Source organism: Rattus rattus, chromosome 3, assembly GCF_011064425.1.
Source record: "Rattus rattus isolate New Zealand chromosome 3, Rrattus_CSIRO_v1, whole genome shotgun sequence".
NCBI classification, from domain to species: Eukaryota; Metazoa; Chordata; class Mammalia; order Rodentia; family Muridae; genus Rattus; species Rattus rattus.
This window is the reverse complement of record NC_046156.1, coordinates 177,319,670-177,347,405: the sequence shown is the minus strand read 5'-3', so window position 1 is coordinate 177,347,405 and position 27,736 is coordinate 177,319,670. Positions and strand designations below refer to the sequence as shown.

Here is a 27,736-nt window from a genome sequence, read left to right as displayed (position 1 = left end):
GGGGGATGGGCATGGGAAGAATGGGAATCAAGTTGGATGGGGGTGCACTGCATGAAATTCCCAAATAATTAATAATTACCTTGAGAAATTTTTTTAAATGTCAAACAAAAATAAATGACTGCTGCCCATAGTCAGAGACATTTTAGAATGCCAACAGCATCGTCTCTATCCACTTTTAAACGGAAATCTTGTATAATATTAATCAAGAGCACAAATCATCTACTGATGCTTGCCTCAATAAAACCCTTGTTGATTTACTTGAAGGAGTGTTTCACATGGTTAATAAAAATGGTTAATATGGACATTTTGGTTCTATTTGAAATGATACTGTAGATAAAACTTGGAAAACCATTAAGCCCTCCTTAAATCACAGAGTTAAACTCAGAATTCTGGAGATGGCTCAATGCAACAGTAAGGGCATCTATTTTTTCCTTTTTCATTATTTACATTCACCTTCCACTTGGCATTAGCACCATCAGCCCTGACAAAAACAATTTACAGATAATTACTGGAATTGTGTTGTGCAGTGCTGCAGCCAGTAACTACACGTAGCTCTGGAACATTCTAAATGTGCCTGAGTCCCAATGAGAAATGCTTTGAGTGTAAAATACACATTAGCCTTCAACTAATTTTCAAAGAAAGAGGCTATGCCATTCACATTTAACATTAATTACAGGTTACAACGATACCATCTGAGCATATAGGAGTAAGGATATTAAAATTAATTTCACCTGCCTTTTCTTTAAGGCGGCTTCTGAACATTGACAATTAAGTGGTTTGCAATTTTTGCTCACGAACTTTATTGGACAGCGAGGGTGGAAGATGCAAGAGGGAAGAAGCGGACGTGCAATGGAAGGTAGTGTAATTTTCTAAGAAGTTCCTGGAGGGAAGACACAAGGGCAGCGGAAGAGGCTTGGTGGACGTGACCTAGTGTGTGTGATAACACCTAGCGGGAACTGGAAGGCGGGCGCGGTTGCGTTCTGTTTGCACTCCCTTTCTCCGCAGACAACCGGGCAGAGGGAGGGCTGCGTCCCGGGCCCCCTTCGCCGCCAGGCCTCGGGGGTCGGCCGGAGCGCTATCCCTGAACACACCTGCGCGCCCACTGAGGTGCGCGTCGGCGAACCCTGGCGCTGCGCCCACGCCCCTCCCCCCGGATTATTTTCCTGGCACCAACCGTCAGTCTCGCACTTTTCTCCAGAGGAACCAGCGGGGAGGTCGGAGTCGCCCGGTAAGCGTCCCCCGGACTATCCCTCAGCCCGACCCCGGGAGCCTAGACCGCCGAACGCGTCCGTCAGCGGAGCCGCCTGCTGGCCCGGACGTCGCTCGTCCAAGCGGCTGGGTGAAGCCGCGGCTGCCCGCCCGCCAGCCAGCCTGCCTGCCCGCCCGCCCGCCCGCCAGCCAGCCAGCCAGCCATCCGCGAACGCGAGCGGCCGTCGCCAGCCGGCGGGAGGGCAGCCGCCCCGGGCCTCCGGGCCGCGGGGGCCCTGTGACCTGTCTCGGCCCCAGCTGCGGGCGGGCGGGCAAGTGGGGGGGGGGAAGTGGGGCTTAAGGGAGAGCGTCCGCCAGCCGAAGGGAGCTGGGGAGGCGGGCGCTGTGCTGCGGCGCGTCGGCGGGGGCCCGGAGCGCGGAGGACCGAGCAGGGCCCGCCGGCCTCCTCCATGAGGCCTGAGTGAGGCACAGCGGTGACAGGCGGCCCGCGGCGCCTCCCGCGCGTCCTATTCGGAGCAGCGGCGGCGGCCCCGTTGGAGAGCAAGGAGCATGTCGGACAGTTTCGATCGGGCTCCAGGTGCTGGTCGGGGCCGGAGCCGGGGCCTGGGCCGCGGAGGGGGCGGGCCTGAGGGCGGCGGGTTCCCGAACGGAGCGGGGCCTGCGGAGCGGTCGCAGCACCAGCCACCGCCGCAGCCCAAAGCCCCGGGCTTCCTGCAGCCGCCGCCGCTGCGCCAGCCCAGGACCGCCCCGCCGCCAGGGGCCCAGAGTGAGGCCCCCGCCGGCCCCGCGCGGCCTCCCCGGCCTGGGGCGCTCCCAGGTACGGAGCAGCTCGAGGGGCCCCGGTGCTCCTGGGCCAGCTTTCCCCCGCGGGCCTTCGCGCACGCCGAGCCCCGGCGCGCCGAATCCGCCCCCCGGTTCTCCGAAAGCATTCCCCGAGGGGCCCGCTCGGCACGGGGTAGGGACTAGCCAGGAACTGGGTTTGGAAGGAGGTGGTGGCTGGAATCCTTTGTGCGCTCCGGCCGGGGGTTGGGGCCCGGGCCGGGTGCTTAGTCTGGCGTCCCGGGAGGAAGTCAGAATCGCCAACCTCTCTCCAGTGAACCCGGGGCCCCAGGCGAGCATCACACTTCTTAACCAACTCCTTACTAGAGAGGGAAGGGGTGGGAAAAGCCCTCGAACTTTCGGTTTGCAGGCAGGTATGTGCACCCACTAACCAAAGCAAGGCTATTGTTCCGTTTTGCAAGCTCTTTTGTACGACTCTTAACGATCTTACGTTTTGTATTTAACTCCTAAAATCCGGAAGTTCTCAGACGGTTTCTAAATCTGTAGTAAGTTGCTATATACAAAGGAATGAATACATCTAGCACTGCTTTTTCTTTTCCTTTTTCTTTCTCAGAACAAACGAGGCCCCAGAGAGCTCCACCTAGTTCACAGGATAAAATCCCACAGCAGAACTCGGAGTCAGCAATGGCTAAGCCCCAGGTGGTTGTAGCTCCTGTGCTAATGTCTAAGCTGTCTGCGAACGCCCCCGAATTTTACCCATCAGGTTATTCTTCTAATTATACAGTGAGTACATTTTTTTTAAACCTCCTACAACTCTTGTGTAAAACTATTGGAATAAAGTGGTTATTCTCGCTAGAGTATGCTGGCTGCTTTCTGTACTACCCACAGAAATATCTTACTCAGCGAAGTCATGATTTAGGAATATAATTTGCAGTTATGTATGAGGTATTGGTGTGTAAGCTTGCGTGAATGGGAATTCTTGCTGGCTCGTTTCACTGTTGTGTTCCTAGTACTTAAAAAGAATATATTAAATAACCTGGTATGAAAAGCCCACTGTCAAACATTTTCAATTCGTAAAACTAAAATCCACTTCTGAACCTTCTAGATAACCTGTACAGTGAGCAGTCAGGAAAGCTTCCTTTAAATTGATTTTAGTCACGTTGCAGAATATTCTTTGGTGTGGCCTTTGAAGTAAATTAAATAGCGTTTTGCTGTAGATATTCTTATGAATATTGAGAAACACACATCTTTATTTCTAGAGCAAGTTTTGTCCATTATGTTAAAACAATTTTTTGTTGCAGGTTACATGTTATATACAGAAATATTGTAAACAGTCTTTGATTGATTGGGTTTTGTTGTCTTTATTTTGTTGTTGTTGTTGTTTTTGATTGAGGCAGGCAAGGCAGTTGTCCTGCTCAGCCTTCCAAATCTGGGATTACAGGTATAACTTCACCATGCTTAATATGTAAGCGATTTTGGCAAAGCATTTACATAAGTATACTATACATAGGTATAAAGAACTTTCTGCACTTTTTTAATCTTTGTCAATAATGCAGCAAATCTTAATTGGTCCTTGTTTTCATATTAGTAGGACGCATAATGTATGGTTAAAATGTATAGGAAGAAACTCATTGTGCTTACTAAATTCAAATGAGTCAATGCAGAGAGATTAGCATTAGAGAAGGGAGGCATAACAGTGGTGAATTGAAAAGATGATTGGTAATACCTCAGCTAGAAGTCTCTCAGTCTCTTCAGTTTACTGGATAATAGAATGAACAAGGCTCAGCTCACAGTTAACCACTCAAGACAACTCTGACAAGCAAACAGAAAAGTATCAACATACAATAAGCCCCATTCATCCCTAAAATTATCACTCATGCCCAAAGGTACCCACTGAGCTTTGTTTTGTTTTCTTTAGATAGTTTTGATTTGTATTACTAATTATCCTTGAGCTTGATAACCTCTCACCTCACCTCTCCTCTGCTGCCCTGTTCCCAGTGTTTGGGTGTGAGTACTGACTCACCATTTTGACATACAAAGTATTTTTTCAAAGCTTACATAAATGAAGTTTTTTAGATTGTTCTAGCTCTACATCTAAATTTATATTGTAACATAATTTGAGATAATTTATTCACATCACTTGACTCTATCAAGGTTCCATTTGTTCCTTTATCAATGGATAATTTCTACTTTGGGGCTATTGTGCTGACTCTTGTCTATGTCCTGACTGATATATGCCTTTATTTCTGCTTGGTATGTAAAAGAAGAATTATAGTAGCCAACCTTAATAGAATCAGCCATCGTCTCTAAGACCTTCCCAGTCTACATTCCTCACAGTGTCTGATTTGCTGCTTGCTGCTCTTTCTAGTCAGAACTTGGTATTTTCTGTTTAGCCATCCCAGTAGTTATGGTTTCTTAAAATTAATGACTGCATACCTTCTGTAATCTGTATTTGGTTCTCCTCATGTTTGATCAGTGTGGAAACTCTGAATTTTGTAGAAATAGAAGTTCCATTCATCTTTTAGCTTTGGGATTAGACAGGAGACAGTATGAATATGGCCGGAAGAGCAGTCGATTTGGTGAAGAAAGCCATTGTCATGAAAAGTAAACAGGAGTAGCTTGGCATGTTGTCAAAGTTGTATTTGGCTCAGAAATGGAAGGAACCATTAAAGAGCTTGAGTAGTTGAATAAACTCCTTGAGAATGTTTACTTTTAGCAGCCAAAACCAGTTACCCATTCATTTTCCTTCCTGTTGCCATGAACTATTTTATCATGGGAGGAATACAGGTTTTTTTCTTTGTTTGTTTGTTTTTTGTTGTTGTTGTTTTTCATTTCGAAGTCCTGAATAAAATTCAAATGACCCTTCAATTATAAGTATATTTGTTTGTGGTTATGTACAAGTGAGTGCATTTGTCTGAGCAGGCCAGAGAAAGAATCGGATCTCTTTGGAGATGGATTTACAAGATGGTTGTGAGTAGCCAGTGGATGCTAGGAAAGGAACTGGGTCTTTACACAGGCCCTTTTTTTTTCCTTCCTTAATGACGTATGTGTATGTGTATTAGTGTTTGACCTGCATGTATGTTTGTGTGAAGGTGCTGGGTCCTCTGGAACTGGAATTATGTACAACAACTGTGGTCCGCCATGTGGATGTTTGAAATTGAACTCCAGTCTCAGGAAGAGCAGCCAGTACTCTTAACCACTGAGCAATCCCTCCAATCCCATGTTATATCCTCTTAACCACCAAGCCATCTTCTCTACCCCTCCACCACTTCCTTTGAATCAGTGTTGTATTTTAGGAATTCTTTCGCTTATTTATTAGTGCAACAATTTTTCTATTCAGTGTACTAAAACAAATTATGAACTAGAAGCTTCTTTGGCCCTGTCTGACCTTTTGTTTTAAAGATTGTTTTAATTAGTTGACAAAATTTAAATTGGATATTGAAAAGTCTATATTTCCTAATTTCTGTTCAGTCCATAATGGACTGGAATTCCAAGCAAAATTGGTTGAAGCATAAGAGCATTAATTAACAGTTTCTTCCCTGAATGACTCTTGTGTTGTAATTCTTATGAATTTCATGGGTAAGTGCTTGGGCTTTTGCTGCTATGCCCCAGTACATTTTCTCAACCTTACTAGTTCACATGAGTGTTTACTCATAGTCCAGGTTAAATGTTTTTTAGTCCATTTAGTGGAGAACAAGAGAATCCTCATTAGCCCCAACTTTTCATATAAGTTCCTATAAGGGAATCTTTTCTGTATAATAGCCATGTTCCAAAGTAAGCTAGATTCACACATTCCACACATAGTTCAATACTTATGCTGGGTCAGCATTAGTCATATAGTACAAAGCAGAGAAAACTGTCTTGTTGTTGAGTGTACTTTTTTTTTGATTTGTGAATGAGTAAAGGCACTGTTGCTGTCTTCAGACACAGCAGAAGAGGGCATCCAATCCCATTACAGAGGGTTGTGAGCCATCATGTGGTTGCTGGGAATTGAACTCAGGACCTCTGGAAGAGCAATCAGTGCTCTTAACCACTGAGCCATCTCAGCGTAAAAAAACTGTCTTTATGGAAGTTCTTCTCTAGAAATCTTCCTGTTTCCAGAAATCCCTTGAGTCTGTTCTTTTATACATAATTGGTTCAGTGAGATGGCCCTGCAGGTAAAGTGATTTGCTGCCAAGCTGATGACCTAAGTTCAGTTCCTGGGACCCACATGATGAAGAGAACCAACTCTCACAAGTTGTCCTCTGCCTTCCGTGCATAGACAGACCCACAAATGTGCACACATGCATGCACACAGAAAACCTTTATGGTGGTTTCTGCTGTGCCTTTTAGGTTCCTTCACAACTATGTGTGCTCTTAATCTTCATTCCTTCTCACTCTGCTGCTAGAATTTCCTCCTTTTCATATTGTCTTAGCAAGTTACTATATCCATCTCTTCATGGTTGCTTCTTAGACAAATTAATATGACCATGAATATTTAATCATAGGTTACTTACTGGTAAAAGGTTCCATATAGGATCTCATCAAGCCCTTGTTAAGAGATGAAAATGTTAGTGTCTTACTATACCATCACCAGCAAAAAAAAGCTTTTTTCCTAAAAGTATCTTCCTTCAAGTTACTGCTGCCTTTTTTTCTCTTGAAAATTGTCATCGGTACTCTGTGATGCTCAGTGAATGCACGTCTCTGCAGTTGATCCCTCTAGGTATGTCGATGCTATTTTTATGACTGTAAATGATGCTCCTCTGTTTTTTAAATATGTAGTCGTCTTAACCTGCCTTTATTTTAGGCCCCAACACAATATAATCTGTTCAGTTTAAAAGACTATGCTGTGTCCTATGGTATATGTCAGTTACCTTTTGTGATCTTTAATAAAATCTCTTATAATTATACTAGAACTACATATTTAATATTACTACTTTTGTTCTGTCTTTGTGTATAATCATCTTTATTTCTAAGACTGCAGCCAACATTCTCTTTCAGATTTTAACCTATGAACCTGACACAGATCATCACTTTTCCTTACTCAGCTACCCTTTGATTTCTGAGTTGATATTTCTCTATCCTCCTCCTCCTCAGACCACAGCCTCTAATGTTTTTCCATTTTATTACCTCCTTTGTAAATCCTGCCTCCTCCCAAATTCTGATGCTTACTTTCTCGTGTATGAATAACCGTCAAATCTCATTCTTTAGAACTCCAGGCTTTGTAGCTTGACCTTTTTCTTAACTTCATAAGGATCTCATATTTAAATTAAAGTGTAAAACAATTATCTTACATAGTTTTTTTCCTAATAGGGTTTGGGCAGAAACTTGGTTGTGTTGACTCACCCCCCATCCTTTTCGGGATTCATCCAGCTGATGACCTAAGTAGTCTGAATTATTCCAGAGTCTCAGTCTGTGCTCAGGTTCCTCTCCCAGTGCCTGGATTAGGACCTCTTGACATTGCAGTACGTAGTGACTACCTTCATGAAAGGTACATTTGTAAACTAGTGGTCCCTCATAATCTCCTGCGTAGAACTCTAAGAAAAAAGCTTGAAAAAATACTCTTCAACTGATAAGCTGGTTGTCTCCATGATGAAGACAGAAGAATTCCTTGAAAGGTGAGGGGCTAGAGAAGCAGTGCAGGCCTCGACTCGAGCCCAGGTGGGATGCCTCTGTTCAGAACTCTCTGTACAACGGCAGACCTAGGTCTCTCCTCTATTCTGTATTCAGAACAACTTTGTTTTACTTACCAGACTTGAATTCTATTTTAGAGAGTTCTGTTGACTTTATATAAAGCTGAAATTGGACACTGTAAACTGTGCTTTTGTTGCAGTGAATGACATTTGATAGAAAATATCAGCTGCTGTCTTTAGACTCCTTGTCATTATATTAAGATTCTTTTAAGTCTCCAAAACTGACCATGTCCACCAAAACCTTATTAATTCTGAAATACTGAGATAGGTAATATACATGTTAATGTTTTATGCTTAACTGCTTCACAACTTTTCAATAAAGAGGAAGTATTAATAATATGAACAATGTTTTCATTCCAGATGTGTTGTTAAATTGTTTAGCTTTGCGGAAATGTTGATGGGTCTGTACAAATAAGTCCCTTTCTTAAAAAAAAAAAAAATTATATTTGCTCTTTTCATTTAACAGATTATCTTGTGACTGTTTCTGGAAGGATGGATATGTATATCCTGCCATATATATAATATAAGTTATATGTTAGATATATAAATTCTGTCTTGTTTTCTTAAGTGGCTATATGAAAGCACACTGTATAAATGTAATTTAACCAATATCTTGCTTATAGAATTTGTTTGTTACCAAGAAACATATCTTAACACTTACAAAGTGTCAAATTTGTGTTCTAATATGTAGTTATTTTGACAATAGTGTAGGATATAAAAGTATAATTTTTAGTTAGCTTTGTTATCGTACACAAATTATTCAAGTTGTGTGCAGCTTTACTTTGTATAACCCCCCCACACACACACACTCACACACACGCACTGCATTTAATTAGCCTCCTTATTCTACCCCCTAAAACCAAGCAGGATCTAACTAACTCTTAACAGCCACTATCCCTTCCTCAGTCCTCTGCATTAGCTATTGATTTTGTTCCTCAAAAGTGTCAAGCCAAGTCTCTCCCTCTTTGGAACCAACATTCTGCATCTGCCCCTGCTTAGGTTATCTTTCCACCGATTTCTGACGAGTTGGGAAGGGATTTTGTTTGCACTTTTAGTCAGCTCAGGTGTTCCTACTTTAACATTTTTAGTAATCTGTTTTGTTTTGTATGTATGGATGTTGTGTGAACAAGTAATATGTGTGGACCATATGCATACCTGGTGGCTGCAGAGGTCAGAAGAAGGCATTGGATCCTCTGTAACAGAGGTAAAGAGGCGGTTATTATGATCTACCATATGGGTGCTGGGAACTAAACCCACATCCTCAACAACAGCAACAAGTGCTCTTAACCACTAAGCTTTTGTCTACCAGCTTCCAGATATTATCTGTCAAGACTGTCTGGCCATGTTTTCCATAATTACCTCCATATCTGAATGCACCTTACATCGTGGGATTATGAGAATAGAATTTTAACTTTGCCTGCTGTGCACGGCAGATAATTGTCATAGAAGTACCATATAGTTTGTCACTTAGTGGTCACTCAGCATGTGGTTTGATCTCAGATTCAGTCTTACTGTGTAGTGTGACAATCTAGTTCTGGAGTGACTGGTGTGTCTCTTGAAAGGCTGAGGTACAGCCATATCAGAAAGAGGAGCTCCATCACAGGAAAGTTGGCCTGGTGTGCTATTCTTTGTACTTACTGACTCTAGAACTTAGAGTCCTTCATAAACTACTTCTCTGTTCTGCTTATTATTTCTAATTTGAGTTTGAGCATAAGAGATAAACTTTAGCATGCTTTGGATAGTATTCCATGTGATAAGAGCGAGAGGGATATGTTATGTTATTCTAGCCTGCTAGAATTTTACATAATTCTATCAAGACTCCTGGCACTAGTTACAAGGTTAGCAGCTATGAAAAATGGAATATTTCAGTGAGAAAAATAGTGTTTTAAAACTACTGCTACTATCCAGATTGGTTAGAAACCACATAAAGCCGCCAGAAAGGCTTTATGTTGTTGAGGATGTGGGTTTAGTTCTCCTACTATATACATTATAATATAATTTTATACTTAAAACTTAAATATGTTTCCCCTTCCTTGGGTATCAACAAATAAATGACATATACTAATTTTGGACGGTATTTTTTCTTTCAATATAGATGTAGTCTTAAACTCATTCGAGGATGTACAGAATAGAATAGTATAGTGAATGTTTCTGGGTTGGCAATTCTGGTTTCTGTTTGGTCCATCTTTTCCCATCAGTTTTAATGCAAATTTGTAACTAGAGTTTATTTCATCTGTAACTAGATTCTTTTTATATTGCTTATTATAGTGATTTTAAAAACACTTAGGTTAGCAAGGGAGACTAATAACTGCATGCACTTAGTTTCTGATCCTTAAAGTTACTCAAGATACTAACCAAAACTCACTGCTAGAGACTGCCTCAACTGAAAGCCAGTTATATGAATTATTCTGGTTTTGTTTTTTTTTTGTTTTCATTTTTGAACTGTAGGAATCCTATGAGGATGGTTGTGAGGATTATCCCACTCTATCAGAATACGTTCAGGATTTTCTGAATCATCTTACAGAACAGCCTGGCAGTTTTGAAACAGAAATCGAACAGTTTGCAGAGACCCTGAATGGATGGGTCACAACAGACGATGCTTTGCAAGAACTTGTGGAGCTTATCTACCAACAGGTAGGCAGGCTCGTAGCCAGGGGTGGCCGGGAGTTTCTCTGGAGCCCAGAATGTGGATACTCTTTGAAAGAGACTAGGTTACTGTCTGTTTCATCCAAACTCATTAATGTTTTATGGTTAATTAATAGGAGCTTTGAAGTCTGCCTATAATTCGAATAGTTAAGAGGTCCCAGGCTAGAGTCAGGCCACACCATCGATTGGCCTGCATAGCTGTGGTCTACAGAAGCCGGGCTTACACATAAGTAATAGCACAGAAAGGGGCTTTAGGCTCTGACAAAGAAGTCTACACAAGAATCACATACCCACCCTCACATGCTCCCACTTTGTAGCATCGGAACTAACATACACAAAACAGTTGTAGGGTTTTCCCCCGTCTGTGTTTAATTATGTAGGACTATTGGAGAAAGGGAGAAAAAAGTTGAGAATTTTTTTTGCCTCACAAATGAGTTGTCTTTAAAAAGCCAAAGTGGTGTTGAGGATTGAGTTCAGTGGCCAAGGACCAACCAGGCAAGTACAGGACCCAGAATTTAGTCCTCAGCACTGAGATAAATAAAAATAAGCCAGATCGCAAAATAGTCAAAAATTAAGTTTCAAACATTTTTCTTGTCTTAATTTATGTATTCATATGCTTTTCAGAAGGTCTCACTTTGTATTCAGGCTGGCCTAGAACTCACTATCCCAGACTGGCCTTAAACTAATGGAAATTCTGCTTCCATCTTCCAGGCTGTAGGATTGGGCCATGTCCACTCTTAGGTTTTGGATTTTAATTCCTGAAAGACTTCACAATTGACATTTATCATACAATATTCAGCTTCTATCGCCATGTATTGAGCAGTGGCACATTTAGTGCCATTATAAGGGTTCAAACTGTATCAGACAGTGTTATTTTTTTTCCCCCAAAACTTTATTTTTGAAATCGCCTTCAGTACAATTTTAAAAGTTAAGGAACTTTCTTTTTTACCATTCCCAAATAATTATTAACATGTATAGAAGACCATGCATTACAAAGATGATATGCAAAGACATCACTCTTCTAAGAGGTTGTGTCATCCTTAGTCTGTATCAAGATTAGGAAGGCTGTCTTAATCATTCAAGTATATCACTTAATTCTGCCACATAAGACCAAAGAAGAAAAATAGATAGCCTGGAAAGATGTAAGTCTTCTTGAGTAACAATTGTGATTGGATCTTCAAATTTTAACACTTGAGATTTCCCAGTGGACCTTGAATTTGTGCACATGACTGCTATCATTCTCTACCTCAAATGTGGGGCATTCTTCTTGAAATTTCAATTAAAGAAAAATATACTCTGTCTCCAAAACAAAGCTTTCAAGATTGTGGATGGAGAGAATGGGAAATAAGTGGGGCAGCTTAAAGTAAAGTGCAATCTACAATCTCATCCTCTGATGTGGGGAGACAAGAAAAAGTATTTAAACTGGAAAATCACATATACAGCCATTAATGGGAAAATAGAAGTTTGGATTTCTATAAGGAGAAATCAGTGTTGTCCCCCCCCACCCCACCCCCGAAATGAACCAGATGTGAGAAAGAAAAAAAAAAAAACCAAAAAAACCTAGAAATAAAAAAATATTAATCATAAAGCATTTGCTATGTTTCTAATAATCCTAAGCATTGTACAAATAATCTAGCTCAGTGGCTGAAAGTGTTATTCTTCTGTATACTTTATATATCCTGAGCAGAAAAGTTTAAGTGACTTGGTCTGCTCTAGTAAACTGATCTGGAAGAGGGTAGAGAGGCTTCAGCCCATCTGTTAGACTAGAATCTGTGGTCGATTACCTTTGTGACCTTAGTCAGGCTTCTTAACACCCCAGTGAGTTTTCCTATTTCCCATGAGGTGGTGAACTGGGTCATCTGCTGTTCTCTAAAATCTGCAACTGAAGTCAGATTTCTTAGGTGTTGGTTTCACTACATCACGTTCTCTTCCAGATGTAGTATATTCTGGCTTTGTTGTTTTGTTTTCTTTTTTTTTTTTTTTTTATTCTCTTTTTAAGTGGCTTAGTTGTTTTTCTTTTTATTCCAAGTGTTTTGAGATGTCATGCCAAGTGCTGTTAATCACTTCTGTGTGTCAAAATGAAGCTCAGGGAGGTTTTAGTAGTGGCCAACGTCACAAAGCAGAAAACTTGGGTGTCTTGTGGACTGCTAGGTCCCAAAGTTTGTGCTCTTACCCTGAGAAGCAACGCTGATCAATAGTTATGTTTCTCTTTCTCATCTTTCATAATTGTTCCCAAGCAGCTGTATATATATCTGTATTTTCAGCAAAAATGGGTTAACATCAGGACATTTTCTAATTGTTTTCTGGTAACCTCAGATAAATGAGGAATCAGAGAAGTTGCCTTAAATGTTTTTCTTTGTACTGTGGTTCTTAGTATAATAAGGCTAAGTGAGAGAATTAATTTCCTTTTGCCTAACAAAACCCTTTTTTATATACTATATAATTTTGGTAGCCAAAATGGTTTCCTCCATACAATATTGCTACGTGTTTGAATTGATGATAATGTATTTGTGTCATACAGAATTTTTCTTTTTAAAAGGCCACGTCTATCCCAAATTTCTCTTACATGGGAGCTCGCCTGTGTAATTACCTGTCCCATCATCTGACAATTAGCCCACAGAGTGGCAACTTCCGCCAATTGCTACTTCAAAGGTCAGTGTGAACAAAAATTACACATAATAGACTTGACCATTGATGTTTTCTAAAGACCTCATGATATACAGAGTTCCAGGGGAATATAGGTAAACCAGGCTAATTTCTAAAATATTTAAACCTTACAGTCAAATGTGTCAGTTTTCCTATAATAGCCTTTGATTTGGGTTTTGGATTTAAGATTTTATTTCCCAGAATCATCAGAATGATTACTGATGTGTTCTTAGGTACTTCTGTAGTTTTGGTTTGAGAATTTAAGTTAGATAAAAATGAATAATGCGTGTTTTTTTCTTGATTGATTTGAACTACCACCTGCATCACACAGCATTATTAAACCTGAACTTTTGTTATGTTCCGTCTGTCACTTGTTCTTGTCTTTCTAATTGCTATATAATAGCTATTTTAAGAGCTCTAAAATTTTAATTATCTGGTCTAAATAGTTCTCAGTTCTTGTGGAATCTTCTTTGCTGTATATTTTTGTTACAGTGTAGAAGTAGTGCTTGAATTACACAGTTAGTATTTATTACATATCAAGAGGTGGCATTGATTATGAAGTACAAGGGAAAACTAATTTTCTTAGTGTGTGGTAGCTCATACCTGAGCCAGGATTGTTTTAAGTTCAAGCCTAAGCTGCAAAGTGAAATATCCTTCCTCAAAAAAAAGAAAAGAAAATAAAATATAAGCTGATTTTTTTCTTTTAAAAAAAATTTCTCATCATTTGAATGGTCCTTAGCAATAAGATTATTTTCATATTTAATAAATTTATTATTGGGGCCAGAAAGATGGCTTAGTGGTTAAGAGCACTGACTGCTTTTCCAGAGATCCTGAGTTCAATTCCCAATAATCACATCGTGTCTCACAACTATATCTAGTGGAAGGCTAGAAATGTAGTTCAGGACTAGAGTACAAAGTCCTGAGTTCAGTTTCTACTGGACATGCCTGTATGTGTGTGCACACACATATAACATACCAAAACAACAATATAATAATAATAATGGTTATAAAATATTTCTGTATAAGAGTGGGAAAAAATAATCTTCCCTATTGTCATAGTCAGGGTTCCTGTTGCTGTGATGAAACACCATGGCTAAAGCAACCTGAGGTGGAAAGGGCTTACTTGTGCTTTCATATTGATTTTCAACATCAAAGGAAGTCAGGACAGGAACGCAAAACAGGGCAGGAACCTGGAGGCAGGAGCTGATGCAGAGGCAATGGGGATGGGGGGTTTATGGAACGCAGGAAATACCTATCTCCCTCAGGGATGGCACCAACCACAATGGGTTGCACCTTCCCATATCAATGACTAATTAAGAAAATGCCAAACAGCTAGATCTTATGGAGGCATTTTCCTCAATTGTGGTGCCCTCCTTTCAGATACCTCTAGCTTATGTCAAGTTGACATAAGACTATTTACCAGTCCTAGGGAAGTAGTCAGCCCTGATACCGTATGCATACAAGTAACATACAGACTGAGCAGAATACTCACGCACACACACATATATACATATACATAAGTAACAACAATTAAAAATTAAGAGGCTAGAGACCATATATATTTGAAGGGGGAAATAATTCATGGGAGGAGAGAGAAAGGGAGAAATAAATGATGTAATTATATTTTAATTTAAAGAAATAAAGGTGGTACTTTAAAAATACTTATAAAAGATGAATGTGCTGGCAGCTAAAGGGGATAGGGTTCTTGTCCTATACCATGTTAGTACATCAAACTAAAATGAGGCAACTGGGGTAAGTATTTAATGAGTAGGCAAATCTTGGGTTCTCAAAACTATTTTAAGCAAGATATTGTACCCATAGACCACAAACTTAGATTTATAAAATTAGTTAAATATAAGTTACATTTGTGAGAAGTCAAATTTATGTAAAGTAAAATTCAAAATTTTATATATAGCAGTGAGCTCTTTTTATGCATTAATAAAGGAGATCTCTTAAGAGTGAGTAAGAAAAAGCCTAGTGGGGCTGGAAAGATAGCTCAGCAGTTGAGTCTCTGGCTGCTCTTCCCGAGGACCTGGGTTTGATTCCCAGAACCACATGACAGCTCACAGCCCTCTGTAACTCCAGTCCTGGCATTCTTTTCTTTTCTTCTGTGAGCAGTGCATGCACATGGTACACATACCTGTAGACAAAACACCCATACATATAAGAATAATAAAGTTTTAAGAAAATGTTTTCAAATAGCTCTGGATAAATACAGTTTGGAAAAATTGGCAAAGTTACATATATTTTTAAAAACTACCCTTACTGTAATTAAGTACAAACTGTGGTATCTGGACAGAGAAAGTGGAATCTAAGCAGGGTATGATGCCAGAAAGGCCACCTTATTAAAGTTCTCATTGTTTGAATTTTCTCTGTTCTGAGTTTTCTTTCCAATTGTGAACTCCTACAGTACTGTAATTCTATCAAAGATACTGATTTGAGAAAGTGCTAATAATGTGAATGGGAAACAGCACAGTTCTACCCTTAAAAGTATTTGCCTTAGTAGTTTGAAAAGGACTAAGTGAAGTTGCAGTGGTATTGCGGGAAATCTGGTCTTTGTTTTTTCACCTTTGTGAAATAAACACGGGTTCTTCTTATTGTTGAAAATAGTTAGGTGAAATCATCCATGTATGGGAGTAAGGATTTACTTGGGCACATACATTGTGTCTTAATATCTTATGGCTCTACTAAGTGACGTGCTAAGTTCAAGGGCAGCCTAGACAACTTAGCAAAAAACGTATCTAAAAATTATGAAAAGGGCTGAGGAGGCAGCTCGTTGTTGCCTTGCCTTGCCTCATGCACCCAAAGCCCAGATTCGGTCTCCAGTGTCACACACGCACACACGCACGCACGCACGCACGCACGCACGCACGCACAAAGAAAGAAAAGAAAAACCTTAAGGACTCTTTTTTTCACCCTTCAGCTGAACTGGATATATACATACATTCTTATTTTTAAAAAAAAGTCGAAGAAAAACAAAGTTCAGTTCTTCTTAGTAAAAAAGACCTATTAGACATTAAATAATTTTTTCTTCCTGTTTTTAGTACTAGGATGTTCTGAACCTTGTGAAGTCTTTATTATTAATATTGCAATAGTCAAATAGTTTTACTGCACTTATTCCTGCCATTTTCTCAAACTGCAGCCTTTGGAGAGGTCAGGGCAGTCCTTGCCCTCATTGCTGTGGGTTAACAGACCAGCTTGTTTTACTGTTGAAGAGACAAAAACAGTGTGAGAGAATAAAAGATACATCTTCATTAGGTATGAGATAATAAAAGATATGTCTTCATTAGGTGCCGGACGGAGTATGAAGCTAAAGACCAAGCTGCCAAAGGGGATGAAGTGACTCGAAAACGATTTCATGCATTTGTTCTGTTTCTGGGAGAACTATATCTTAACCTGGAGGTAAGAGCATTTCTTATTAGGACTTAAGGCTCGAACACATAAAATTCCAGGAAGGAATTTTGTTCATGTTAACTTTCCACCATCAAAAATAAAATGGGGAAAAACTAGTGCAGTGATAGCAGGTGATAACTGCCTGCAATCCTGGTACTTGGTGGAGGCTAGCCTGGGTTACATAGTGAGAACCTGTTAAAGTTAAGCAAAGTAAAGGGAGGGAAATAGGAGGGAAAGCAAATCGTTTTGTACTTAATTATATTTGAATGGAACACTGATAACATTTTCTCTACTCATGAGCAGGATGTTACAAAGTAACAACTGAATTTTCAGAAGCGCTGTGTTCTCAGGAAGCTAACGTGTCAGCTAGGCTGGCATCACCCTTGTAGCATTGCTCCTACTGGGGCCTCCCAAGTGCTAGAATTACAGGTGTGGGCACCACACATGGCTTCAGTGCTGGGTTATTCTAACCATAAAAGGATAACACTTTAAAAGTCTTTGTATATTTCTTTTTCAGTTTTATTTGTTTGTAAGATAAATAAAAACACCAATTTAAATTAAGTCACATTCAGGGGACTGGAAATCTAGATCTACTCTTGTGAAAGACTGAGAGCCAGCATATGGGTGGCTCGCAGCTGTCTGCAACTCTAGTTCCAGAGAATCGAATACTCTTTTTAGACCTGTGGATACCACACATGATGCTCATACATACATACATACATACATACATACATACATACATACATACAGGCAAAAACTCATGTACAGAAAATAAAAATAAATCCAATCCATCTTTGTTTTATGAAGTCATGTTAAAATGCCACTCAGAAATGTGCCTACTCCTGATTCGACTTAATGTGCCAGGGCAGGTTGGTACCCATGGTGGGGGGTGTGGGAGGGGTGTTCCCTTCACAGAGGAGAAGGGGAGGGTGGGACTGGGAGAAGAGGAGGGAGGGAGGAGGCTGCGATGGGATGTAAAATAAATAAGTAGATAGGAAAAAAAAAGAAAAGAATGCCGCTCAGAGATGGATGGTAGCAGTGCACACATTTAATCTCAGCACTTGAGAGGCAGAGGCAGGTGGATCTCTATGAGTTCCAATCCAGCCTAGTTTGCAGAGCGAGTTCCAGGAAACCCAAGGGTACATAGAGAAACCTGGTCTCAAAAAAAAACAAACAAAAAAGCCATTTAGCATCTCCTGTGTGGCAATGATAAGGCTGCAAATTCTATGGGGAGTATGGAGGCAAAGCACTAGTCCTACACATGAGTTAATGAAGTAGTCTAATATAGAAAGAGGGTAGTTTTAACTTGTATAAAAAGCAAAGGGACTGGAGAGGTAGTTCAGCAGTTAAGAGCACTGACTGCTCTGTCAAAGGTCATTTCCCAGCAACCACATGGTGGCTCACAAGATCTGTAATGAGATCCGATGCCCTCTTCTGCTGTGTCTGAAGACCGCTACAGTATACCTATCTCTTCCTTTCCATAGGACCAGAATTTGATTCTCAGTACCCACTTACTGGCTTAGAACTTTTTGTCCAGTTCCAAAGGGTCCAACTCTTCCTGGCTTCCATGAGCTGGAGACATGTACATTTTGCACAGAAATCTATTTAGGCAGAACACCCAAACACAAAAAAACTTGAATATTTTTTAAATGATAGCCTAAATTACAGCATGTTTGGTGAAGCAGCAGTATTGAAGTGGACTTACATGTTTGTTTTATATGTAATGAATACAAATTAAATTTTACCTGTGATTTGCAGTTTTATTAAAGGTCTCAATTATGTAGAGAACAATTATAATTAATTTGATGAAGTTAACTGCAGTGTATTCCTGAGATTTTTTTATATTTAACCCAAATACTTATTTTTGCAACCTTCATAGACTACTTCTATATGTCTCTATCACATTTTACTCTCGTTGCTTTAATTGTCTATTTTTTCTCCTAAAGATTAAAGGGACGAATGGACAGGTCACAAGAGCAGATATTCTTCAGGTTGGTCTTCGGGAACTGCTGAATGCTCTGTTCTCTAATCCTATGGATGACAACTTAATTTGTGCAGTAAAGTTGCTAAAGGTTGGTTTTTATTTTCTTTTTTCTTTAATTTTTCTTTTTCTTTCTTTTTTTAAACATTTATTGTGTAGTCAGAAGACAGCTTGAGGGTTTTCCTTTCTACCCTGTAGATTTTGGGACTTGCACTCTGGTTGTAGGTCTGGCTGCAAGTGCCTTTACCAGCTGAGCCATCTCACCAGCTTATACTCTTAAGTGTAACTTTCACCCACTTGATACATAATTTAGAAGATGGAAAGTATGTGTAGTTCACAAATTCAAGATTAAGTTTTAAAGTTAAATAGTTGGCATCCTACATTTGGCTTTCAAATAAGTTAGAAACAATATAGTATATTGAGTATATAAGGATTAAATTAGAAGGAAAAGTGGAAATCCTTCATCCCAGCCCATTTGTAAACTCCCTTCCCTGTCTATGCTTATGTGTCCTTTCAAAAACATTCTTAGTCTATTTCAGCTTTAGTTTTTGGCTCCCAGATGAAGTATCTTAATCACTCTAGAGAGATTTAGCTCTGTATTGAGTAACTTCTTAGTATTGTATTGTATTTAAATACATCATTCATCCATTATTTTAATAAAAGTTGGGGCAGTTTCCTATTTGGCTGCTAGAGCATTGCTAGTAGTCTCTCATTATCTCTTTACAGATACTTAATAAAGCGTTGAACAGATTCAAAGGGTCATGAGCATAAGTATTTTATATCAACAGTTAACATCAAAGTTTGATGAGCTACTGTATACTCTCCTTAGTGATGAGTCAGCATTCCTTTCTCCATCTTCCAGGGAAAAATATGACCAGTTGGGTTTGACATGAATGAATTTTAAAAAAGCCTCACTATAATTTGAAGTTATCGGTAGTTAATTTAAGCATTCCTTCATGCTTATAGCCATTTTTAAACAGTTACTCTGTGTGTGTGTCTGTGTGTCTGTGTGCGTGTGTGTCTGTGTCAAGAGGGTGTCACTATGTGGATCTGGCTGTCCTGGAATAGCTCTATAGACTTGAGGCTAGCCTTCAAAGTTGCAGAGATCCATCTGCCTTTTCCTCCAAAGTGTTGAGATTAAAGGTGTGTATCACCACTGTCGGCTGTTGATTTTTATTTTTTTATTTTTTTGGCAGGGAGGGGGTTATTTCAATTTATAATTTTTAGGTCACACTCCACTGTTAATTATTTTTTAAAAAGAGGTAGTCAAACTTAAATGTCCAATCTTAATAGGAAATATATAATTATAGATATGAAGCTTTATACTTTTATTTTCTAATTAATCAAAGGAAAACAGAGATAGTGTAGAAGTCTCTGAATAGACAATAGGCAGAGAATAATTGGAAATACCAAACCATTTAATTCATTTTGTTAAGAAAAAGTTCCAGCTTTTGTTAATACATTTTTTTAAATTTCTCTTTTACTTTATTTCTGTTTTTTTCTGACATCTGTGCTTTTAGTTGACAGGGTCAGTTTTAGAAGATACTTGGAAGGAAAAGGGGAAAACTGATATGGAAGAAATAATTCAGAGAATTGAAAATGTTGTCCTAGATGCAAACTGCAGCAGGTAGGAAAAGAAGCCAGTAGATCTTAGTCTTCTATTATTTTCTTACTGTTCTTTAAATCTGTGTACTTCAAAGAATAGTTGAATCTAGTATTTTGTCTATGGTTTCTCTAATAAATTTTGTTCAGCTATACTTAAAATTGAAAACTTAAGATTTTCTTTGTGGTAAGATATGATGAATTCGTTGAGAAAGAATATTATGACTTTAAACATGGACCCAGTGTTTATGCAGTGAACTCTACCATAAGTAATATAAGACACTAGTAGAATTCATGACCATATAGTCAGTAAAGTAGAACGTATTTTAAAGGTATTGCTTTGTTTGGCTTTTTTTTTTTCTAAGACAGGGTCTCACTATATAGTTCTGGCTGTCCTTTAACTTGCTAAGTAGGGCAGACTACACAAGGACCTACCTGCCTCTGCCTCCCAAGTACTGAGATTGAAGGAGTATGCCGCTAGCGTATGCCAGCTTCAAGCTTTTTTTCTTTTTTTTTTTTAAGTAAAAACAATACAGTGAATTATGTCATTGAAAATGTCTAGAAATTTAAAACATTGGTACCTATGTTAAATAAATCGAGCATTTTAAGTCACTGGAAGTATAGAGCCTGACAGCAGTTGCAGTAGATGCATATTCACTTTTTAAAACCTTTTTGTCTGTAGAGATGTAAAACAGATGCTCTTGAAGCTTGTTGAACTTCGATCAAGTAACTGGGGCAGGGTCCATGCAACTTCAACATACAGAGAAGCTACTCCTGAAAATGACCCTAACTACTTCATGGTATGCCAGTATTTATATTTTAAGTTTCACTTAATGCTTTGTTTTAGTTTACTTTTTTATAGCTGTCATAAAACACCATGACCAAGGCAACTTAAAAAGAAAGCATTTAATTGGACTTACAGTTCCAGAGAGTTAGAGCCTATGACTGAGCAAAGACACCGGCAGGGACAGCTGGGAGCTTATATCTCAGTTCATATACAGAAGGCAGAGCACACTTGTAATGATGGCTTGAGAGTCTTTTGGAACCTCACACCCTGCCCACCAGTGACACTTCCTCTAACAAGACCACACCTCTTAATCCTTCCCAAACAGTTCTACCAATTGGAACCAGGTATTCAAGCATATGAGCCTATGAGAGCCCTCCTTAATCAAGCCACCACATGATGAATTCTACTTTGGAAACTGTTTGCATTAGATAAAGCTATTCTCATAATTCAGTGCCTATTAAATTTTTTATTGCCACAGAAGCCAGCAGATCATGTAAATAGAGACCCTCTAGTAAAAAGGAGACTAAACCAAGATACACCGTTGTTAAGGAAGGAATAGTGATAATGCTTGGGTCAGCATTATAACCACATTTCTGTATCTCAGATGTTCTCTACCATATAACTTCTGACATTACCAAATAAAGCAGCTACAGAGAAATACTCAACCCCAATCTTGTAAACTCTTTAAAAGTGGCAGGATATTAAGAAAATAAAACTAAACTAAGTCAACATTAAGTTGCAGTTCATCCAGGAATGAATCAAACACGACAGCAGGGCCTTAGAACTACAAGAGGGTGAGGGGACAAATGGAAATATAAGAACCATGTGCATGCCCAGTGAAGCATAGGGGCTGTCGAGAAAGTAGGGGTGCTTACTGTGTATAATATGACTGTGGGTGATGGAACACTCAGGCCATATGAACTTTAAAATGAGTGCCGATTTTTATCATTTGGATTTATCCTAGAATGAACCAACATTTTATACATCTGATGGTGTTCCTTTTACTGCAGCTGACCCAGGTATGTTGTCTCAGTTACTTTCCCGTTTTTCTTAAGTGATAAATTACATAAAACCACTCCTTGACACAGTACAAAGTATGGTTTTTCTTGGTGGGTTTCATATGTTCTAAACTTGTAAGGTTACAATTTGTCCTATGTAGATTACTTGGGACCATTTTAAGTAATTAGTTTATAGTATCTTGTTACTTTCTCAAAGATTTCATACCTCCACGAAGTGCAGCCATTTTTATTTTGTACTTCCTTCTACTGTGTGTTTTCATCTTAACTTTTCTGATGATTAGGATAGAAGGCAAAGATGATTCTAGTTGACTGACTAGTTAGCAGCTTATTTTAATGTTAGTACTTACAGATTGCATTGTATCTACAGTTCAAAGTCATTAAAATCCAAATCTCTGCATACCTTCCAATAAAGGGTTATTTTAGAAAAAATGCAGTAGTCGTTATACAGGAGGGACTGTAGACTGAGAGTTCTGATTTAATACAAACTACAGCCGACTGTAACTAGGATTTCTCCAGTTGTTTCCTCTAAATAACAAGCATTGAATGTCCCATGCCTCGGCGCAGAGGAGTCTCTAGGATGAAGAAGTAGAGCGAAGTTACAGGCGCAAGCATGTTTAGTTTCTCTAAGTTACAGGCGCAAGCATGTTTAGTTTCTCTAAGTTGGGCGCTGTTGCTGGATAGATAGTTTTTCAGCCTGATCATTCCATTTAGTTTTCTAACTTGTGTCTTAGAGGACTTTTGTTTTTATTCTTGGCAGTGCTTATTAGATATAACTTCTGTCATTCCAGTCCTGTGAAATTGGACGTATTTTCGTGACTAATAACACTGAATTTCGGGGGTTGGAGAGATGGCTCAGTGGTTAAGAACACTGACTGCTCTTCCTGAGGTCCTGAGTTCAATTCCCAGCAACCACATGGTGGCTCACAACCATCTGTAATGGGACCCAGTGCCCTCTTCTGGTGTGTCTGAAGACAGGGACAGTATCTTCTCTTACATACATAAAATAAATCTTTTTTTAAAAAAATCCAGAATTTCTTCCTGGGTGTTAACCTATGTTTTATTTTGTCTTCATTTGAAAATTGCCTATTGGTTGGCTTTTTCCCTTATTTCTGTTGGGTCATTTGTCTTACAAATTTGTGATTCCTTACAAATTCTAGAAAAACATGATCTTGACCAGGGATGAGGCTTATCCCTTTGTGCTGTATGGCTCTCTTTCCATTTTATGTATGATGTGTTTCCATAGACATGCTGTAAGTTTCATCAGTCTTGATTTTACTGGTTTTACTAAATTACATTTTCATTTTCTCCTAAAAATCATGCTTGCTATTTTCCTATTTAAACCTTTAACCCACCTAAGTTTTACATGAATAATATAGTAGGTATTAAATATTTTTCTACTGTATTGTCTCAATATCAGGTATTAACCTTTTTTCTCTCTTCATTGTAATAAGTTTCCTATAGTATTCCGAATACTATTTATTCTTGTGGATTCTTTGTTAATATAGTTGTCTTTCTTTACCAATAACCCATTCTTAACTATTCTTATGTGAATAATGCTGTTTCTGGTAGGACAGATCTCTTAAAAGCTGGCTGGGAGAGTTGGAGCATGGAGGCCACACCAGAAACCTGGGGTAGAAGCCTTTGAGTTTCGGAGTTTGAGACCTGCCTAGGCAACATAGGAAGGCCCTCTCTCACAGAACAATTGAAAGACTTCCTTCTGTGCAGAATTTTCCAGAGTTATCCTCCTTCACTTTATTCTTTGGTGTCTATTTTGTCAAATTTGTTCCTACTGTTAACAGAGATTCACTTTGGTTTTCTCAGGTTGGTTTTTGGAATTTGGGGTTTTTTTGTTTGTTTGTTTGTTTTTTTGTTTTTTTGTTTTTTTTTTTGCTTCTTCTTCTTATTATTATTATTATTACCTTGACTTTTTTTTCAAAGTTTCAAATCCTTTCTCTCATCATTCTATATGTAGTCTTTGTTTTGTGTAAGCCTCTATTTAGGAATTACACAACAGTAAGGAAAGAGAATTGCACAGAAGCTGGTCTTTCCCCAGAGGTTCAGATACCGATTTACTCAGCACATCTTCTTTGCCGTCTCTGTCTCCACACAATTGTTTTTGTAAACCGTTTGACTTGCTACCTGCTTCAGTATGAATGCAGTAGTGTTTTAACCTTTTGTTTTCTTGATTAAAAACCTGTCGTCCCTTTGGTTTTAGGACCTCTACTAAAAATAATTTTACATTTGCTTTTGCCAGGCACTGCTAGTATATCACTAACTTGGAAAAAGTTGGATATTTTTTGTTTGTTCTTTTTGTTTGGTTTTTGTCTTGAGGCTTCTTTATGTGGAAAGTAGAAATTCAAGGTCAATTCTCTTGTTACAAACTCTGGATAAACCGTTTCTCCGGAGTGCCAGGCCTCATTCCAAACCCAAACATAAAATAAAATTTTGTTTGCCACTGAGGTGTTTTTTTTGTTGTTGTTGTTGTTTGTTATTTTGTTTGTTGCTTCTGCAGATCCATCCTTTAGATACCAACCCTTAGATGTTTATGAACGATGAGAGATTGGTGTATGAGTTCTGTCTTCCTGTTCAACACAGAACCAGGGCCTTGAACATTCTTGCCTGTGTGTGTGTGTGTGTGTGTGTGTGTGTGTGTGTGTGTGTGTGTGTGTGTGTGCGTGTTTTAAATGCAAACCCCATGGCAGCTGAACCAGCAGCCTCTGGGATTTATAGCAGGGAAATTTTTTATATAAAATTTTCTAATCTGTCAAAATTAGAGACCGGCACCAACCCCTGGTGTTGAGTTAGAGTTTTATAAAGACAGTCTTGGAAAAAACTAATCCAGTGATGTAATAACCTTTCAAAACAAGAATGAAGATTAGCCTGTATGGTGCAAGACAGTAATGCTAGCTACTCTGTAGAGTCCGGACGTTTAAAAGACAGGCCTGGCTCGAGATAAACCAAGCCAGGAGTAGTGGCTAATACTTTTAATCCCACACTGAGTGCTTGGATGTAGCAGCCGGAGAATCTCTGAGCTTAAGGCTGGCCTAGTTGGCATAGTGAGTTCCAAAGCACTATAAAGAGATGGCAGATAAAGGGACACTGTCTCAAAAACACCAAAAACAAACAAACAAAAATGATGAATGACAACAAGTGAAAAAGAGCCTGCTGTGGTGGCACATGCCTTTAATCCAGCCATTGGGAGGCAAAGCCTGGAGGACCTCTGTGAGCGTGAGGCCCATTGAGCTACATAGGAAGTTCCAGGATAGCCAGAGCTACATGGTGAGACCCCTCTCAAAGAAGTTAAAAAGAGGTCGATTGGGGGTTATCGTTCACTTGTAGCTATATGCCATAAGGGAGACCTTAGGTTTAATCTTTAGCAACCAACTGTAGAATGTACTTAACATTTAAAAGAATAGTATGTAAAAATATTTTAGGGTCTGTGAGCATGCAGTGAAACAAAGGCAAGGCAATTAAGAATGTATGTTTTATGAAAGCATTTTATGTAATTTTTAGTATAAAGTCATTAAGAACTTTATGGGGTAAAATTTACTGTTCATTTCATAAGATTATCTGCCCTTTTTTTTTTTTTTCCTGTGTTGTTTTATAGATTACCAAGAGAAGTATCAAGAGTTACTTGAAAGAGAGGACTTTTTTCCAGATTATGAAGAAAATGGAACAGATTTATCAGGGGCTGGTGACCCGTAAGTTCTCTTTTTCATACTGATAGTTTGTGTGTGTGTGTATTCTTTTTTTTTTTTTTTTGGTTCTTTTTTTTGGTGCTGGGGACCGAACCCAGGGCCTTTCGCTTCCTAGGTAAGCCCCGCTCTACCACTGAGCTTTCAAATCCCCCAGCCCCGATGTATTCTTAATGTACGTGTGTGTGCATGTGGAAGCAAGCGATCGGCAGGTATCAGATGTCTCTTTCAGTCACTGTCCACGTAATGTTGAGTCAGGCTCTCTTGCTAAACTCGGAGGTAACAGACTCACTTAGGCTGGCTGACCTGCAGGAAAGGCCTGTCCCTTCTCCCCAGATCTGGAGTTACAACCACTGGTTACACTTGGTTTCCAGCTTGGGTGCTGGGTTGCTAAACTCAGGTCTGTCTCCGTGCTTCCTAGCAACTGCTCTCCTCTGAACCGTCCTTCTAAGCCCCTTATTGCTCACTTTTTAAATGAAGGTTTTATGCCCAAGTTTTGAATAGAAATAGCATTTGGGGGGCCAACAAGATAGCTCAGTTGGCAGAAATGCATGCTTCACTTGTGCCTGGTGACCTGTGTTTGCTTTCTGAATTCCATGTCGGTAGAAATAAAAATTGATTTCTAAAGTTGTTCGACATCCCGTAGGCATCTCTGGAGTGCTGTGATTACAACCGTGTACCACTGTGCCGCAAGGCTTTGTATCATTTTAAACTCCTGTATTTGGGAACAGGGCCACCTGGATAACATAATCTCAAAAGGAGCTTTCTGCTACACAAGGCTGGTTTCAGATATGTGGAAAAGTGACCTGCCTTTGTGAAATAGCCTTGCAGAAATAGGTTTTGATATTAACTAGATATAACCACTGGTAGGATACAACTTTTTGAGTGGAATAATAAAAAAGTCATAGGTAAATTTGAAATAATTCTAATTAAAGTGTCTACTAATAAGATGTAAATTTATATGCCAAGCCTTTTATTAACTTTTAAGTGAACATATCTAAAAATATAACAAAATTCTGTTTCGGAAAGTACATTTAACATCTCCAGACATTTTTGGATTTGAAAAACAGAAAGGCACATGAATCATTTTTGACTTCTTTTATAGATATTTGGATGATATCGATGATGAGATGGACCCAGAGATTGAAGAAGCTTATGAAAAGTTTTGTTTGGAATCAGAGCGCAAGCGAAAACAGTAAAGTTAAATTTGAGGATATCAGTTTTTTTTTTTTTTTTTAAGTTTAGGTATGGTGATTTAGCAGAACACAGGAAAGCAAGAAACTGTGTCAGACTTATACCAAATTAAGGATGTTGAGTTATGTTACTAATGTATGCAACTTTAATTTTGTTTAACACTACCTGCCAAAATAAACTTTATTCCCTGTAACTTAAATGTGTATATATATATAATAGTTTTATTATGTACAGTTAATTCTACTGTTTTGGCTGCAATAAAATCGATTTTGAAATAAATGAAATGTTGAAAGAAAATTTTGCTAGCTGGTTAGATGCTTATTGTTCAACTTCTTTTACTCGAGGTTAAAAAGTCTTAGCCTGGAAATACATATTACTGCAAAAATGTAGCATTCTTTTTTAGATATGATTACTACAGCTTTTATTTTAGTTTAGCATTTGATGTTCTATACATTGAGTTTCAAGTACTAATCACAATCATGAAAATCTTTAGCACCAAAGTCTTGGAGTCTATAAACAACCTATTTACATATGTAGATGCTATTTGATACCAAGGGCTTTTAAATGTCATTAGTGTGGGGTGGGTGGGTCTTAGACACCAGCTAAGGAACCAAGACTCTTCATTGAGGATTTATTCCAATTCAGGAGTGTTTTGCTTTTTGTTTGCTTCACCCGACTAATTTCATTACCCGCCATCCTACAGTATTATTCTGCTTTCTTCATATGGCTTACTCATTTTTATTTCATTGCATGGTGCATTGACTTTTTACTAGAAAATTTTACTAGGTATTTGTCATTCAAGTTTCCATCTGCTTTATATTGGTATACCGTGAGGGTCACTTTTCTAATACTTTTACTATAATGTACCACCTCAGCCCTGTTTAAGTAATGTTTTTACCTAATGTTAAATCTTTTCCAACTAACTAAAAGTAAACCTATATAAAAGGGTTGTTGTAAATGTGCATGTAAATAGTTGTGTTAATAACTCATTGTTTTACATTTGGTACATCTGTGTCTGCTTATACACCTAGTTTTCCCACTTCTGCTTGTTTGTTTGTTCAGTCTGTATTAAAATTAGAATTGGAAAATAAAATTTAGTTTGTTTCTTCTAA

The 27,736-nt window shown here is 38.8% G+C and overlaps 1 protein-coding gene across 4 annotated transcripts; it reads left to right on the top strand.

Moving 5' to 3' along the window:
• The first annotated feature begins 964 nt into the window (after window positions 1–964).
• On the top strand, window positions 965–27,736 carry Paip1 (poly(A) binding protein interacting protein 1). 4 transcript variants are annotated; one of them, XM_032898850.1, is made up of 11 exons: window positions 965–1,228; window positions 2,603–2,772; window positions 10,110–10,295; window positions 12,847–12,959; window positions 16,244–16,355; window positions 18,293–18,418; window positions 19,848–19,954; window positions 20,612–20,729; window positions 21,681–21,735; window positions 25,343–25,436; window positions 26,536–27,736. In XM_032898850.1, exons 2-11 carry the CDS (start codon window positions 2,674–2,676, stop codon window positions 26,627–26,629), a joined length of 1,104 nt encoding a protein of 367 aa, XP_032754741.1. In that variant the 5' UTR covers window positions 965–1,228; window positions 2,603–2,673; the 3' UTR covers window positions 26,630–27,736. The 4 variants fall into 4 exon arrangements, with proteins under 4 accessions (XP_032754741.1, XP_032754738.1, XP_032754739.1 ...); XM_032898847.1 differs by lacking the exon at window positions 965–1,228 and adding an exon at window positions 1,548–2,026; XM_032898848.1 differs by lacking the exon at window positions 965–1,228 and adding an exon at window positions 1,550–1,786.